This window comes from Palaemon carinicauda, chromosome 32 (genome assembly GCF_036898095.1).
Source record: "Palaemon carinicauda isolate YSFRI2023 chromosome 32, ASM3689809v2, whole genome shotgun sequence".
NCBI lineage: Eukaryota > Metazoa > Arthropoda > Malacostraca > Decapoda > Palaemonidae > Palaemon > Palaemon carinicauda.
The window spans coordinates 74,101,117-74,117,737 of record NC_090756.1 but is presented as its reverse complement, the minus strand read 5'-3'; the positions used below and the strand labels follow the sequence as shown (position 1 = coordinate 74,117,737).

General features: G+C 41.6%; 1 protein-coding gene across 1 annotated transcript in view; it reads right to left on the bottom strand.

Moving 5' to 3' along the window:
* The window catches only part of LOC137625660 (uncharacterized), a 533,194-nt gene that overhangs the window by 169,931 nt on the left and 346,642 nt on the right, over window positions 1-16,621 (bottom strand). Inside the window, exon 9 of the mRNA XM_068356570.1 lies at window positions 913-1,022. Within this exon, the coding sequence (XP_068212671.1) occupies window positions 913-1,022 (110 nt within the window). The remainder of the gene's footprint in view (window positions 1-912; window positions 1,023-16,621) is intronic.

Here is a 16,621-nt window from a genome sequence, read left to right as displayed (position 1 = left end):
AATCGTATAATTCAAACACGCATAATTCGGGACCCTACTTGTATATATGATAAATTTATGTACATTTAAACGTGTTTTTTTCATATTTCAAATAAGCCATATATATTAATACATTAAAGTCTGGATTCTCTTAACGACCTCGGGATCAGAGCCCCAGGCGGAATCACTCAAAGTCTATAATATCAGACCGGCTGGGATTTGAACCCTGGTCCAGGATATCTGTATGCCAGTGACCATACCACTCTGCCACGAAGAAGAGTGGTATGGTCACTGGCATACAGATATCCTGGACCAGGGTTCAAATTCCGGCCGGTCTGATATTATAGTCTGGGTGATTCCACCTGGAGCTCTGATCTCGAGGTCGTTAAGAGAATCCAGACTTTAATGTATTAATATATATGGCATATTTGAAATATATATATATATATATATATATATATATATATATATATACTGTATATATATATATATATATATATATATATATATATATATATATATATATATATATATATATATATATATACTGTATATATATATATATATATATATATATATATATATATATATATATATATATATATATATATATATATATATATATATATATATAGGGGAGATGTTAATTCCTACATTTATTCAGCATGAGAAAACGTGTGATGAGGTAACGTGGAAAAAATTGAAGTGTTTTTGTGAATGTTTAACTGATTAATATAAAATGAAAATATTTTGGTCAAAGTGAATTCTGTGATTTGCCACGCCAACCACAGTTTAAAACACCTAACTGAATAATACATCTTAATTCAATTAATCAATAAACTACACCAACCTATGGTAAAAAAATTAGTTTTGCACAGCAATTCTTAGTATGAACATCATTATCAAACGTAATTCTATTTTTAGAGATCTTACTGTGAGAATTCCATTTCATGGGCATGGTTAACAGAGCGCAATCCAGCATGACGATGCTCTGGCCAGTGTTTCACAATAATTTCCTCTAATGCTGCTCGATAACAATGAACCTGTCAATAGAAAAAAAAAATAGCACTTCAATAAAAGTTGGAATATTAAACTATTTTGAGCTTTCATTTAAGAGAAAATACTTTTACAGTTAATACAACTTCATACACGAAGTCAATGCTTTATGACAGGAATACTAGGAGGCAGCCGTTACTACTAGCTTGATAATTTATGGCTCCAAAACATATTGTGAAGAATTCTCTTCACTCTTTATTTTCATTTGTATTTCATTTTTGTTTAGCTCATACATGATGAAGTTTAGTTTCCATTTTCCGTTTTTTCTTCAATAATGATTAGCATGAAATGGTTCTTATTTCCTTGAGCAGTGAACTCTAGGATAGATTATTTTTCTGGTATTGGCTGCAACAGATATATATTAGAATTTATTTGTATTTTATTTAGGTTTTTTTGCATAATCTTCAAATTTGTTTATCTGTGAAATTTATCCTCTGCCATGTACTGTCTTTGCCGATTTTTCTTTCATCAAATCAATTATTGTATATGCCATACGCTTAGGTTTTCTTTTAAGGTATATCCCTCTGGAGCTACAAGATTTCGACTTGTATACTGTATAGACACCCTAAAAGATCTCTATTTCTACAGACAGATTACTCACATTTTCTGATTTCAATATGGCACCTAAAGATCAGGTAGGCTTAAAATGACACAATGTTCTTTTCTGTTGTTTAATTAAAAGTAAACGGGCTCTCTTCTTGAAACTGCTCACTCTTCTGAAGGTGTCTGGGAATGTAGGTGCTCAGGTCACTCTCTTGAAAGATCAATGTGAACCTGTGAACAACTTCCCACCCCCAATTTTGTCTTGTGTACCCAGAAGAGGAAGAAACCCATCTCTAGCAGGGAATGGGCTCCCTTCATCTTAACAACAATGGTTACAAGGGGAATCTCGTGGGTAAGCCCGAGGAGCTACAATGTTGAGGAATCACTTAAGCAAGTTTGGAGTACTCTCGGAGCCGTTGGGATAACACGAATGTCAAAGAGGTGTCAATATGAGGCCACATTCACCCTTAAATTATAATTCTAGATCATCGTCTGAACATCATGCTGAGTTTATTATAACATTTGTCAATACTTCGATTCCATAAACTTACTGACGTTGTCCATGTGTCTGACTAAGCCCTTTAATTCATGAGACAATCAAATAGACCTCAGGTTTAAGCTTCCTAATACTTTCTGTGCATTTAACTAACCCCATTCACGCGGTATTATCGATGTTATTAACCGAATGTCTTTTGTTTTGTTGTTGAGGTTTGTGTAATCTTTTTATACGACAGTAGGAACATAAATTGTAAGTTGGTATGAATAAAGGTGTGAGATAGGTGAAGGGAATCACCAATTTTTTTATTCAACCCATTTGTGTTCATATACCTTTATACTGAATTTAAAATAATATATTCACTTAGATCCCTCCCTCAGAGGTAATTACGATTAGTACTGGATCCTCTAGCTGAGTTATTCAAAGGATTTGAGTTAAAGAAACGGAGTTAGGGATGTTTCGTTAAAATGTACATCTTGCAATGAACGATCCTTAATTTAGGCTATCAGGTAGATTTTAGAATAAATTCAAACCCTGTATACACTGTTGCTCTATTTCATGCTCTTGTGGTATTGTCCCTTAATTGATTACTTTGTCAAGCACTTTCAATTAAGGTATACTATTTCGAGATTGGCATATGCTTGAACATTGAGATGGTGCTGGTACTGACAAATCCAGTATATATATATATATATATATATATATATATATATATATATATATATATATATATATATATATATATATATATATATATATATATATATATATATATATATTTTTTTTTTTGGGGGCTCAAGCCATGACATCCTGATGGAGGGTTCCTTTTGGTAGCTTCCTTGGGTATATTAACTACAAGGATATTCCCAGAGAATTAAACCACAGGTTATCACAGAATTCTTACTTCTGGTGCGAGTATCCTAAAGGTTTCCCTTTAAGACATCGTATATCAACAGGGGACGCATGTATTAACACGCCACATAGCTATCTGCACCCCATATAGAGTTAACACTTCGATATGGAAAGGTGGAAAATAACTGGGGAGCCGTTCCACAGTTACACTTGTCCGTGGCTACTTTTGGTACTCAAAACGTAAACAAACGGGCGCCATTGCTAAATGACGTCACGTCCGTCCCCATCCTTCTGCTTGTAGCTACCTTGCTTAGACGGATTTCCCCCTTGTGCGATTTTTATCGACTTGCATCGCCATTATGTCGCTACCTTCTGCCTGGCCTTCTTCTGGAAAGTTGAGTACCAGGTACCAGTATTGTTTAAATAAGCTCTGGCCGTAAAGTAACTTATACTTTTCGTAATATTTCGTGTTTTGTGGCGGAGCTCTGCTGCTACCGGACACGCCATTTTATGGCGCCGCTGTTCTCTTGCATTCCTTATTTAGCTAGTCAGAACAGCTTTTTCCGGCCTCTTAACTAATTGATATTGTTAGTTATTTAGTCTTCATAGCTAGGAACTTCATATATCGTGTTTTAACGCTCTATTATCCGGTCATCGCCTGACCCCATACTAGATTGCTAGCTTAGCCCCTAGGCTAGATTGCCTTGCTCTTGTGTTCATGCATGATATATTCCAGTGATCCTAGGTTAAGTTATGAAGATAGTGGCATTATTTATCATACTGTTAACTGTGATGCAAGTGTTTTTTCGCCTTAAGGGACCATATAGGGGACCGGTTTGATTGCGTACCTTTCTAACCTAACCTAAATGTAGGAACCCCTATATGCTCCCTTCATCCCCTGCCTACGGGCATTCCCTCTGTGTGGCCATGCTTCCCCTTCTATATAGGGGAATTATGTCCACAATCAGAGTATTTATCGCTTCTCTGTCTACCTTAAGGGAATGATCCCCCCTTAGGGTTGCGACCGAGAAAGAGGAACGACTCTGTCCTTCCTCAGTTGCTTATGGTTAGGTTACTTACCCTTCCATGCAACTTGCGATGTGTCTTTCAACCTACCTAGCTTGGGATTTAACACTCCTTATCTAGGTTAGGCCTTGGGGGGGGGGGGGCTAGTTCTGTACTGTTATAGTTTGAGACGGTACTCTTGCACCGTTCTCATTCTGGTTACCTACACTAGGCTAGGGAGCGTCCTCCCTTCCTTGGTGGCCGTTCTTGTACAGAGCCTCCCCTATGGAAGACCCCTCTTCTTCTCCCTCCCCACCTATCCCTTTGGTGTAGGCTAGCCTATACATAGACTGGCCTATACACATCTGTCCCTAGTCCTACAACTCCTCCCTTGGGTGGAGTGATAGGGCTATCTTGATCTCCTGGTACATATACCCTTCATAGCGTTCTATGGGGGTAGCCACTGGCAGCGATTTGTCCAACAGGGGGTCCCCCCTCTTGAGTGTACCCTAACCCTCCCTTGGGTTACCCTGGCACCCGACCGACTGCCGGCCCCCTGCCATTGGATGCTAGGACCTACTCCTATCATGGGTACACTCTCTCTCAGGAGGGATGCCAGAAGGGTATGTGGTCTTACCCCTCCAATCCCTCCTTATCGGTCTCTCTATCTACCCTGGTGCCGGTCCCTTGCCGCCTCTACTGCCGGCGATACCGCCCTACCCTTTGGTGACTCTCTCATAAGATACCATCCCTCCCCTAGGTCGCCAGCCTTCCGCGTGCCGGAGGGCTGCGGCCTTCCGTCGGCATACAGCCGATGGCCCACCCCTCCTTTACCTAGTTTTGGTTGTCCGACCTTCGGGCCGGCCTCCGGCGTGCCGGCATTGATTGCCGGCAGTCTGGGTATTTTACCAAATTCTGCTTTATCTAATGAACTGATCACCAAGCCGTCAGCCTTCGGCTGCCGGAGCCGCCGCCTCCAGCCGGCGGCCGCCAAGTCGGTATTATGCTTAGATTCTCAATGTGTCTGCCTTAATGCCTTACACCCTGCTGGAGCGGCCTCCGGCGTACCGCCGGCCTGCCGGCTCCCTCCGGAAGCACCAAGGGACTTGCACCCCTTCTACTACCTGTCGACAACACGCCGACAGTCCTACACTGCAGCCAGATGGCTTAGCCACTTCGATAGATAGGTATTGTCTTACCATTCTACTAGTGGCTGTGCTGTCTTCTTGCACATTACAATTTCCAGCATACTCTGTGCATCTTAGCACGGTCGGTTGCCGGAACCTAGATCTATACGGGGTCTCCTACTACCCCTTTAACTCAAAGATCTGAGTGGTCTCAGTTCCTGATACACCTCGCAGGCAATCTCTGCTAGAACTTAGCTTCTACCCACCACGGTGATCCATGCGGATTTCCGTTTTGTGTCCCTCGGTCACAAATGAAATTGCCTATTGATAAGGTTACGGTAACCGACTGGGCGGGATTCACAAGTATGTGTCTATCTACTTCCTTTTCCAGCTCCTCTTCTTAAACATTACAATATTCATGAATTATTTAATGTTAGGTGAAAGTTTGACTACTTAAAATTTAACCTTAGAGTAATGTAAGGCATTATTATGTCTTCCATATACTCATGATCTCTTTCTTTTACAGGAGGAGTATATGAAGTGTGACCACAACTTCTGTGGAGTGAAGCGCTCGGACTTCTACAGGCACAAGGCGTGTCGGACCCACGCCCCCTGCGCCGCCAAGAAAGGCGACCTGAAATATTGGGACCAGCAGCACTGTACAGTCTGCAAGAGTCGTCTGGTCGAAGCGTTCAACGATCCTCCTTCAGCGGAGGTAAGGGACAACGCTCGAGAGAAGCTACGCAAGTGGGTGCGTGGCTTCCAGAAGAACGCCACCGGACAGTATCTCGCTACCGAAGATTTGAGGGCCTTGCTTTTCCCGAAGGCATCGAAAGACTCAGTGGTCCCTAGTGATCAGATTCCTACCGTCCAGATAGTGGTGGAACCTGATGTGGTCATGGCCCAGTCCATGCATGAGTGCCGCCTAGATTCCGACAACGTGGAACGTATGTCGGAAGTGTCGGAGACTACGGAGAGGAACCTCATGGGCGAGGAGCTCGACTATGAGGAAGATCAGGTGGAATACCCTGATTCGGAGCATGAGGTCGCTCCCGCTTCTACCCCTGCACCAACTCCTACACCGACCGAGGAATCACTTCCTTCAACATCCGCTACCCCGGACCCCATCCCATCAGGCACTCAGGATATCTTCAAGATGCTTGAAGCTCTTATGGATAAGAAACTTCGCGAGACTCATGAGCTTTTCAAGTCTAACCTCGGAAGTTCTAAGCAACCGAAAAGGATTTCGGTTAAGGACCTCCCTGCCTGCTCGGATACTAACCCATGGAGGTATGCCGAGCACATGCCGATCACCACGGGCAAGATCTTCATCAGCGAGAAGGTCGATTCGATCGCGTTGGAAGAAGTGGAGTTCTTCCCGAACTTTGAGGCTTATCCGGACTGTTACGTCCGACTCAGGTCCGAACCCGCCTCTAAAGAAGAGACCGAACCGAAGGAGGTAATTGTGTTCGATCTCTCGAAGGCCCAGGCTATGCTAGCCAACACGGTAAAAAGTAGGGGCTTCACCAATTCAAAAATGCCGGCGCTTAGTAAAAAGCACCCGACCTTCGTCGCACCAGACAATGCGACCTTCCCCTTTCTTGAAAAGGCCTTCACTGCGGTACAGAAAGCAGTGGAAGAAGGGAAACCTTGCCCTGTACTAGAGGAGTGCAGGCCCTTCTCCCTGACGACTCCCCCTGATGATAGACACTGGAAAGACGTCCAGTCGACATTCATAGTGGGGAAGCTAGAGCCTGACGTTGCTGGTCGTCAGTTTAACGAGGACCTCCCAAAACTCAACAATCACCTCCTTCGTAGGGAACATGATACGAAGGAAAGGCTTGCCGCATCTATGTCCCTCCAGGTACAGCTTGAAGTCATGGCCGGTGACACTAGGGTCCCAGACTTCTACATGGTCCTTGCCAAAACGCATCTGGCAACGGTCATGAAGTATCTGTACAGCTTCACTAGGGCTCGTAGAGCCTGTCGTGAATTCGTGTTCGCGAGCGCTACAGTGAGACACGAACCCCGGAGGCTGAATTCCTCCAACAGCTGGGGTAAACACCTCTTTCCCTCCTCCCTCGTGAAAGAGATCACCGACAAAGCCGCCACGGAGAACAGGAACCTTCTCCATAAGTGGGGCATGTCGAAGAAAAGGAAATCCTCTCAGGACGATGGCCCTCAACCTAAGAGGAAACCTACGAAACCAAAACCCTAGCAACGTCAACAGAGACGGCAGTTTCCGGGTTCCGCTACTCCCCAAGTGGTAGCTCAGCCACAACAGACCTTTCAGCTGGTCACCCAACCGGTCCTGTCACAGTCACCGGTCTTCACCCCTGCATTTGAGCAGCAATCCACTACCTTTCGTCCCAAAGGTAGAGGCTCAAGCAGAAGCTCAGGCAGAGATGTGTCTCGCCGTCCCTCCAGAGGCAGAGGAGGAAGGGGAGCTAGCGGCCGAGGTAGCAAACCCTCCGGAAGCCAGAAGCAATGAAGTGCTTCCGGTGGGAGGAAGACTCCGCCAATTCCAGGATCGTTGGACCTTCGATCCCTGGGCACACAGCATCGTCAAGAAGGGACTAGGCTGGAGCTGGACTCAACCACCCCCAACCTTCCTGCAATTCTTCCAACAGTCAACCCCCTTCCTGGAAGAATATGTCCTAGAACTCTTGAACAAGAAGGTGATAAGGAGGGTAAAGTCAACCAGGTTCCAAGGGAGACTATTTTGCGTCCCCAAGAAGGACTCCGACAAACTCAGAGTCATTCTAGACTTATCCCCCCTCAACAAGTTCATCGCGAACAACAAGTTCAAGATGCTGACTCTTCAACAAATTCGGACCCTTCTGCCTCAAGGGTCCTACACGGTCTCGATAGACCTGGCGGATGCCTACTGGCACGTTCCAATGAACCATCACGCTTCCTCGTACCTAGGATTTCGATTCCAAAGGAAAAGCTACGCTTTCAAGGCCATGCCCTTCGGGCTCAACGTGGCCCCACGGATCTTCATCAAGCTGGCAGACGCCATCGTTCAACAGCTCCGCCTTCGCGGCGTCCAGGTGATGGCCTACCTAGACGACTGGCTGGTCTGGGTGACATCGCCTGAAGATTGTGTACGATGCTGCAACAAAGTCACCCAATTCCTAGAACACCTGGGATTCAAGATAAACACCAAGAAATCTCGCCTCTCTCCAGCTCAGAAGTTCCAATGGTTAGGAATCCATTGGGATCTTCAGTCACACCGCCTTTCCATCCCACAGAAGAAAAGGAAGGAAATAGCAGGGTCTGTCAAAAAACTGCTGAAATCCAAAAGGATCTCAAGACGACAGCAGGAACAAGTTCTCGGCTCTCTACAGTTCGCCTCTGTGACAAACCCAGTGCTTCGAGCACAGCTAAAGGATGCCGCGGGAGTCTGGAGACGTTCTGCATCCATCGCTCGAAGAGACCTCAAGAGACGGCTCCCAAACAGACTTCGGTTACTCTTAAAGCCGTGGTCGGAAGCAAAGGCCCTGAAAAGGTCCATTCCTCTTCAACATCCACCTCCATCACTCAACATCCACACGGACGCTTCGCTGGAGGGTTGGGGAGGTCACTCCCACCAACAACAGGCTCAAGGGACATGGTCTCCCCTATTCAAGACGTTTCACATCAACATCTTGGAGGCCATGGCGGTCCTTATCACTATGAAGAAACTCTCTCACCTCCCTCGATTCACATCCGTCTGACTCTGGACAACTCGGTGGTAGTTAGATGTCTCAATCGTCAGGGCTCGAGATCGCCCCAGATAAATCAGGTGCTTCTGACAATCTTCCGCCTGGCAGAAAAGAAGAAATGGCACCTGTCTGCAGTTCACCTACAAGGATTCCGCAACGTGACGGCGGACGCTCTATCACGGACAAGCTCAATAGAGTCGGAATGGTCTCTGGACGCAAGATCATTCTCCTTCATCTCTCGCCAAGTCCCGGAACTTCAGATCGATCTCTTCGCAACGAGCTACAACAATCAACTTCCTCGTTATGTGGCCCCGTACGAGGACCCCAAGGCAGAAGTAGTGGATGCCATGTCACTGGATTGGAACAGATGGTCCAGGATATACCTGTTCCCTCCCACCAACCTTCTGCTGAAAGTCCTCTCCAAACTGAGAACCTTCAAAGGGACAGCGGCCCTAGTGGCTCCCAAGTGGCCCCGGAGCAATTGGTACCCCCTGGTCCTGGAGCTGCAGCCCAAGCTGATCCCCCTCCCGGGCCCAGTTCTCTCTCAGCAAGTACAGAAGTCGACTGTCTTCGCTTCATCACTGAAAGTCAGGGACCTTCATCTCATGATTTTCTCTCCCTAGCCGCGAAGAAAAGGTTTGGGATCTCGAAGAAAAGTCTAGACTTCCTCGAGGAATACAAGACCGAATCCACACGACGGCAATACGAATCATCCTGGAGAAAGTGGGTCTCGTTCGTCAAAGCAAAAAACCCTACGGAAATCACCATTGATTTTTGCATGTCCTTCTTCATTCACCTTCATGGACAAGGCTTAGCAGCCAACACGATTTCTACCTGCAAATCGGCTTTGACTAGACCACTACTGTACGCCTTCCAGATTGATCTGTCCAGCGATATCTTCAATAAACTACCAAAGGCATGCGCTCGACTACGCCCAGCACCTCCGCCAAAACCTATCTCCTGGTCCCTGGACAAGGTGCTCCATTTTGCCTCTAACTTGGACAACGATTCGTGCCCTCTCAAGGATCTGACTCAAAAAGTTATATTCCTTTTTGCTCTCGCCTCGGGAGCCCGAGTCAGCGAAATAGTGGCATTATCATGAGACGGGGGTCATATCCTGTTCACAGATTCAGGAGAACTTACCCTCTTCCCTGATCCGACGTTTCTCGCGAAAAACGAATTACCCACCAAGAGATGGGGCCCCTGAAGAATCTGGCCCCTGAAGGAAGATGTCTCTCTATGTCCAGTAGAGAGTCTCAAGGTCTATCTTCGAAGAACTTCAGACTTTGGTGGAGGCCAACTCTTCAAAGGAGAAACATCGGGTAGCGACCTGTCACTGAAACAACTAAGAGCGAAAATCACCTACTTCATTCGCAGAGCGGATCCTGACAGTACACCCGCAGGTCACGATCCTAGAAAAGTCGCATCTTCTCTGAATTTCTTCCAGAGTATGGATTTCGAAAGCCTCAAGAGCTTCACAGGATGGAAATCTTCGCGCGTTTTCTTCAAGCACTACGCGAAGCAAGTGCATGAAGTCAAACATTTCGTGGTAGCCGCAGGTAGTGTCATGAAACCTGCAGTTTAACTCTGCATAGTTACTTGGGACTTTAACTCTACGGGTGCCTGTGTTGACCCTGGTGTGATACATAGTGATTTCATGGACACTTAGTGTTTCTAATAGACTGTTCTTTACAAGGTGAAATGTCATAGACTTCACATGAGAGCCACATGCCTGGGGCATGATGTGTTTTTTACTTTTTCAAGACTGACGTTCCTCTGGAACTTGTGCTTTCTAAAAATTTGAATTTCTTTCAGATTCAAGATTGAAGTCTTCTAATTTCTATGTACATTATTTATTACTGTAAATTAACTTTACATCCTTTATTGCATTTATTACCACTATAACCTGCAATTTATGAAATAAAATGTCTATTTTATTACTTGTGCGTCTCTCTTCGCTCCTATTTTACACTATGAAATACATGAATGTCATAGTTTCATTTACCCCTTTCTTTTGAAATGAGAAGAATAATATGTTTTGTCTGTATTATATATTCACCTATGCTGTGTAATATTCCTAATTGAATACTTACTTACGCCATACCTTCGAGACCAGATTGTTCTCTAACCATGGAATATAGTGACTAACCATCACTCATCTACTGTTGAGAATGTTCCTACACGAATATTGACCATTCTGTCTTGTCTCCGAGTCCTTCACGAACTCTCCGCAGGGTGAGTAGCCCTTCGATGACCACTTTGAATTTTGGTATAACCCGGTGGGACTTCTCTGCCAGGGGGGGCAGGAAGCTGGATCCCCACGGAACCTCTACCGAGGTCACATTACATACCTCTACTCAAAGCCCTTGGCACTTACTCTAATAGGGGGAAATTTTCCACGATACATTGATTCTCTGGTACTCTTCCATCAGGACGTCATGGCTTGAGCCCAAAAAACGGATTTTGAGCGAAGCGAAAAATCTATTTTTGAGTGAGATAGCCATGACGTCCTGATGGACCCTACCTGCTATTCTAGTCCAGCCTTTCAGGCCCCGCCCTGTCCTGCTGTATCATGGAGATTAGCAAGGAGCTGGCATCAGGATGAGGACGGACGTGACGTCATTTAGCAATGGCGCCCGTTTGTTTACGTTTCGAGTACCAAAAGTAGCCACGGATGAGTGTAACTGTGGAACGGCTCCCCAGTTATTCTCCACCTTTCCATATCAAAGTGTTAACTCTATATTGGGTGCAGATAGCTATGTGGCGTGTTAATACATGCGTCGCCTGTTGATATACGATGTCTTAAAGGGAAACCTTTAGGATACTCGCACCAGAAGTAAGAATTCTGTGATAACCTGTGGTTTAATTCTCTGGGAATATCCTTGTAGTTAATATACCCAAGGAAGCTACCAAAAGGAACCTTCCATCAGGACGTCATGGCTATCTCACCCAAAAATAGATTTTTCGCTTCGCTCAAAATCCGTTATATATATATATATATATATATATATATATATATATATATATATATATATATATATATTCATATATATATATATATATATATGTATATGTATATATGGCACTAATTATCTGGTCTTGAAATTTTGTGTATGGTTTACCAACTGCATCACTCTAGAAAATCTCCCTGGTTGCATGGGAGTGATGGCACTCTAATCCCACAGGGTAGGATCCTAGATATCTGTTGTGGGGAGGTTCTACCAGAAAAGTAAATTTCCCATATTTATGTTCCACACATATCAATAGCTATTTGTTTTTCAAATATATTCCTTTAATCAATTTATCAAAATTCTAAAATTAGGGAAATGTGTTTACTCAGCTTATAAAGGTTTTAAACATTTAGTCCATTATGGATTCCTATCAAACTTTTACATATAATGGGAATGGTTTATTATTTTTTTTGCAACCGTAAATGAAAACTTAGATTAGAATACTAAAATGCGTTAAGAAATTAAGAAGCCAAAATAGGCTACCCTTAATTTAAAAATAGTTCAAAAGAAACATGTATTAGGTAATACACGTAGGAAAATTATTAAAAAAAAAAATTTGGTATATGAATTATTATGTTATCTGTGAAATCCTTTCATCATTTATAATACCAGCAGCCTACCAGCATCTTACAAAGCAAAGCTTTATCATTTCAGTAAAAGTTCCTATAACTCACGTGCTATTAATTCAAGGAAACAAATCAAGAGCTTTGGCAAAAATAAGGTAAATAAAATAAGTGTTTGTCATGATGTATGCAAAACCCTTTGTCCCAGTGGAAGCAAGTGCTAGTGAACCAGACAACGGAGTAAGCAGCCTCAGCAGAATGTAATTGACCTTACTATAAAGCAGTGCGTTATCCTGTTTTGAATGCTAACTTCCTAGTTAGGAATAGTAAAGTTATATTCCACATGTATAATCCATACATTTTGGGTAAAATACAAAGTGACTAACCTCCTATGGGCAAAATATGAACCATGTAGAGGAATCAATAGTTCCTTACTGCTTCTATGTGCCATGTGTACCTCTTTAACAAAGGAGCTTATGTCTGATTATTTACTTTTAGTTGAAGCCTTAAAAAAATACAAGGAAGCTAAACGAAAGAAAAGAGAAACAAGTATTAGTTTGGGGTCATTTGCAAACGTCTTCTTCCTCTGATGCAAGCCATTGCACTTCAGGCGACATCTTCACATATAGGTCAGTTTAGTAGCTTGGGGATTCAAAATCTAAAAGGGTTTGGTCTTCATTATATAAAGGTTAATCTCAGATCTGAATTTGATGGTTTATAAGACAATTGGCTTAAGAAGGTTGAAAAAAAAAATGGAATCGGTTCAGTCATCTAGAGTCTCCCTCTTTATCCGGGGATTCACTTTTATAATTTAGAAAATAAAAAAGAATATAAAAGGATATTTACTATTAAACCAGAAAAAATCTATCAATAAGTGCATAAATGGAAAATGCAAAAAAAAAAAAAAAAGAGAGAGAGAAACAAGAGTTGCAGAAACAAAGATTATTACCCATTCTCTTATAGTGAAAGGAAAGTCCCCTATCACACCATGAGACCTCTAGTTTTAAAGTCAGGATAAATTATCTTTTAGATTTCTTATGCAAAGAAATTTGTCTCAAAGAAATTTTACTGAATGCACTAGAACAAAATAACAGTAAAATTCCGCTTCCCAAAAGGTTTAATAAAGCAATTTATTTTTTTTTATTACGCAAATCAGACATCTTCATCACCCAATCCGACAAATACAGTAAAATCATTATTCTTGATAGTGTCTTATATTAACATAACTCAACAGTTTTTAGATGATGACACCAATTAGGAAAAATTAACGAAAGGCCCCTTGTAACTATTGTTACAGAATTTTTTAAATTTATAAGAAAAATAGGAAACAATTAAAAAGACCGAGTTCTTGGAAAAGTTCAAAGTTATAAACCCTTCCTTGCCATATTTCTACGGGCTCCAAAATCCCACAAGGATGGAATTCCCTTGCTCTCAATTGTTTCATGTAAAGGATCATTTATATATGACATATCAAAATGGTTAGTGGACTTGCTATCTACCTTTCTAGGAAGTTATTCTTCCGTACAAGCTAAGCATGCAGAGGACTTTATCCAGAATTTCAATAGATTAAATATCCACGTAAGCAATGTAAAACTCAAGTCTTGACGTAGAATCATTATTTACAAAGGTCCCTTCAACGATGTACTAAGTTTCTTGAGTAGAAAATTAACCCCTTATGAAGATCAATTCCCTCTCGGCATTCAGAAATCAATTAGGATAATCAAACTGTGAGTGACGAATAACGTATTCTCTTTCAATGACAATTTCTACAAACAAAAATTTGGTTGTAGAATGGGCAGCCCATTCTCCCCACTTTTAGTCAATCTCTATATGGAGTACTTTGAAACCGAAATTTTAACAACTATCAAATCTACGATAGCTGTGGAGATTTTAATATCTTTTTCAATAATTTAAATTCCCTAGTCCTTAGCATAAAATTTAAAACAATGTGAAAAAGGTGGAAAATTAGCTTTTTTTTTTGGGGGGGGGGGATATTAATTATAAGGAATGGGTTCCCGACTTAGGGGTCATGGTATGAATTTAGGAGGGCATCACAGACTGTCTTAGTGGGATATTCTTTTTTTTAAATTAATTATGTGAACAAATGTATATCAGACAGGACATAAACAGGACTTAAGTATTGCTGGGATCAAGATCAGGGTTCTAAAAGTGTGTCAAAAAAGAATGTCAGGTGGCGTACAATTTATGATTCACCATATTGCACTGGTGTCGAAGATCCTTCCTGATGAACTTGCAAAAATCCTGGTGGCAGTGGTAAATATGTCAACTTTGTGAAAGCTAGTTATTTTAACTTGCGTGCATTACTTCTGTACAATATTACTCCAATGTATGCTTTCTAGTTGTAATGTTGTGATGTGCGTGTTTGAATTTCAGGGGAGTTTCAATTGTTCCTGGAAATGCAAGGAAAAGATGAGCTGTTAAGTCACTTCAACAATGATATTTTATTGGAGCCACATCTTGACAAAAAACAAAAATGTCATTCACCTGATGAACAGTCTTCGTAGATTTGGCAAAGGAAAGTTGTTGCCATATTTGAAAACCTTTCAACTATCCTTGACGAGAATGAAGAAGAATGTCTGCTTGACCCACAACTTAAAACTTGAATCCCTCAGCATTTGAGATCCTTGGAAAGTGAACTTGAAATACACTTTCCAGAATTCAAGGAGGAAGAGGGGAACTTGGTAAGGAATCCAGTCTCTAGCACTCTTGACATCATTGATATTCCCAGTGATGTCCAGGGCGAGTTTCTTGATCTCAAAAATTATATTGCCACCAAAGATATCTTGAAGTAAAATCTCTGAATGTAGTTTGGTGTTCAATGCATCCAAAGGTTAGTGAAATTACATTTCAACTACTCCTGCCTTTTTAAACTACCTATTTATGAGTGTCTGGTTTCTCCACGTTATACTAATTAAAAATAACAGCTGGAACCAACTAGATGTGGACTCAGACACGAGATGTGCATCGCCAGTGACGCAAACTCGGATTATTCAACTGAGTGAAAATAGACAACCTCAGCTTTCCAACTTGTGTAATAATATATATACAAATGTTAATTGAACGTTTTTGTAAGTAAATTCAAATTTCCTGTGAGGATAGAGTCAATCTTGATGGATTTTCTTTAGTAGTATAGTGATTTGATTTAACATTAGGCAGAAATGCATCAACTATTAATTATTATTATTATTATTATTATTATTATTATTATTATTAGAAGTATTAGCATTAAGACCTAAGCTAAAGCGCTAGTTAGAAAAGCAAGATGCTATAAGCCCAAGGGCTCCAATAGGGAAAAATAGCTCAAAGAGGAAAGTAAATCAGGAAATAAACAAAAAATGTGAGAAATAATGGACAATTAAAATGTTTTTAAAACTGTAACAACAACAAATCAGATATTTCATATATTAACTATAAAAAGACTTATGTCAGCCTGTTCAACATTAAAACATTTGCTGCAAGTCTGAACTTTTGAAGTTCTACCGATTCAACTGTCCGATTATGAAGATCATCCTCATGGTGGAGAAGGCCTGACTATTAGAATCAACTGCATGCCTAGTATTATGAACAAGATGGAACTGTCCGGGAAGATCTAAAAGTAAAGGATGATCAGAATTATGAATATCATATGCAACGTGCATAACGAACTAATTGAACGACGGTGCCAGAGATTAATATCTAGATCAGGAATAAGATATTTCAATGGACCGTAAGTTCCTGTCAAACAAATTAAGATGAGAATCAGCAGCTGAGGACGACCAGACAGGAAGAACAATACTTGAAACAAGGTAAAATGAAAGAGTTAAAACACTCCTTCAGAATAGATTGATCACCAAAAGTCTTAAAGGAATTTTTTATTAAGCCAATATTTTGTGCAATTGAAGAAGACAAGAAGACAGACCTTATGTGTTTCTCAAAAGTAAATTTGCTGTCGAGAATCACACCTAAGATTTAAAAAGTCATACAAAGTTAAAGAAACATTATCAATGCTGAGATCTGGATGTTGAGGAGCCACTGTCTTCGACCTGCTTTACAACCATATTTGAGCTTTGTTAGGATTCAATTTCATGCCCCATAATTTGCACCATACACAAATTTTAGCAAGATCTCTATTAAGGGATTCAGCAACCCCAGATTTACATTCAGGAGATGGAATTGATGCAAAGAGTGTAGCATCATCTGCATATACAACAAGCTTGTTTGCTTGCCAAAGCCACATGGCATGTGTATATAGTATGAAAAGTAATGAGCCAACGCTACCATG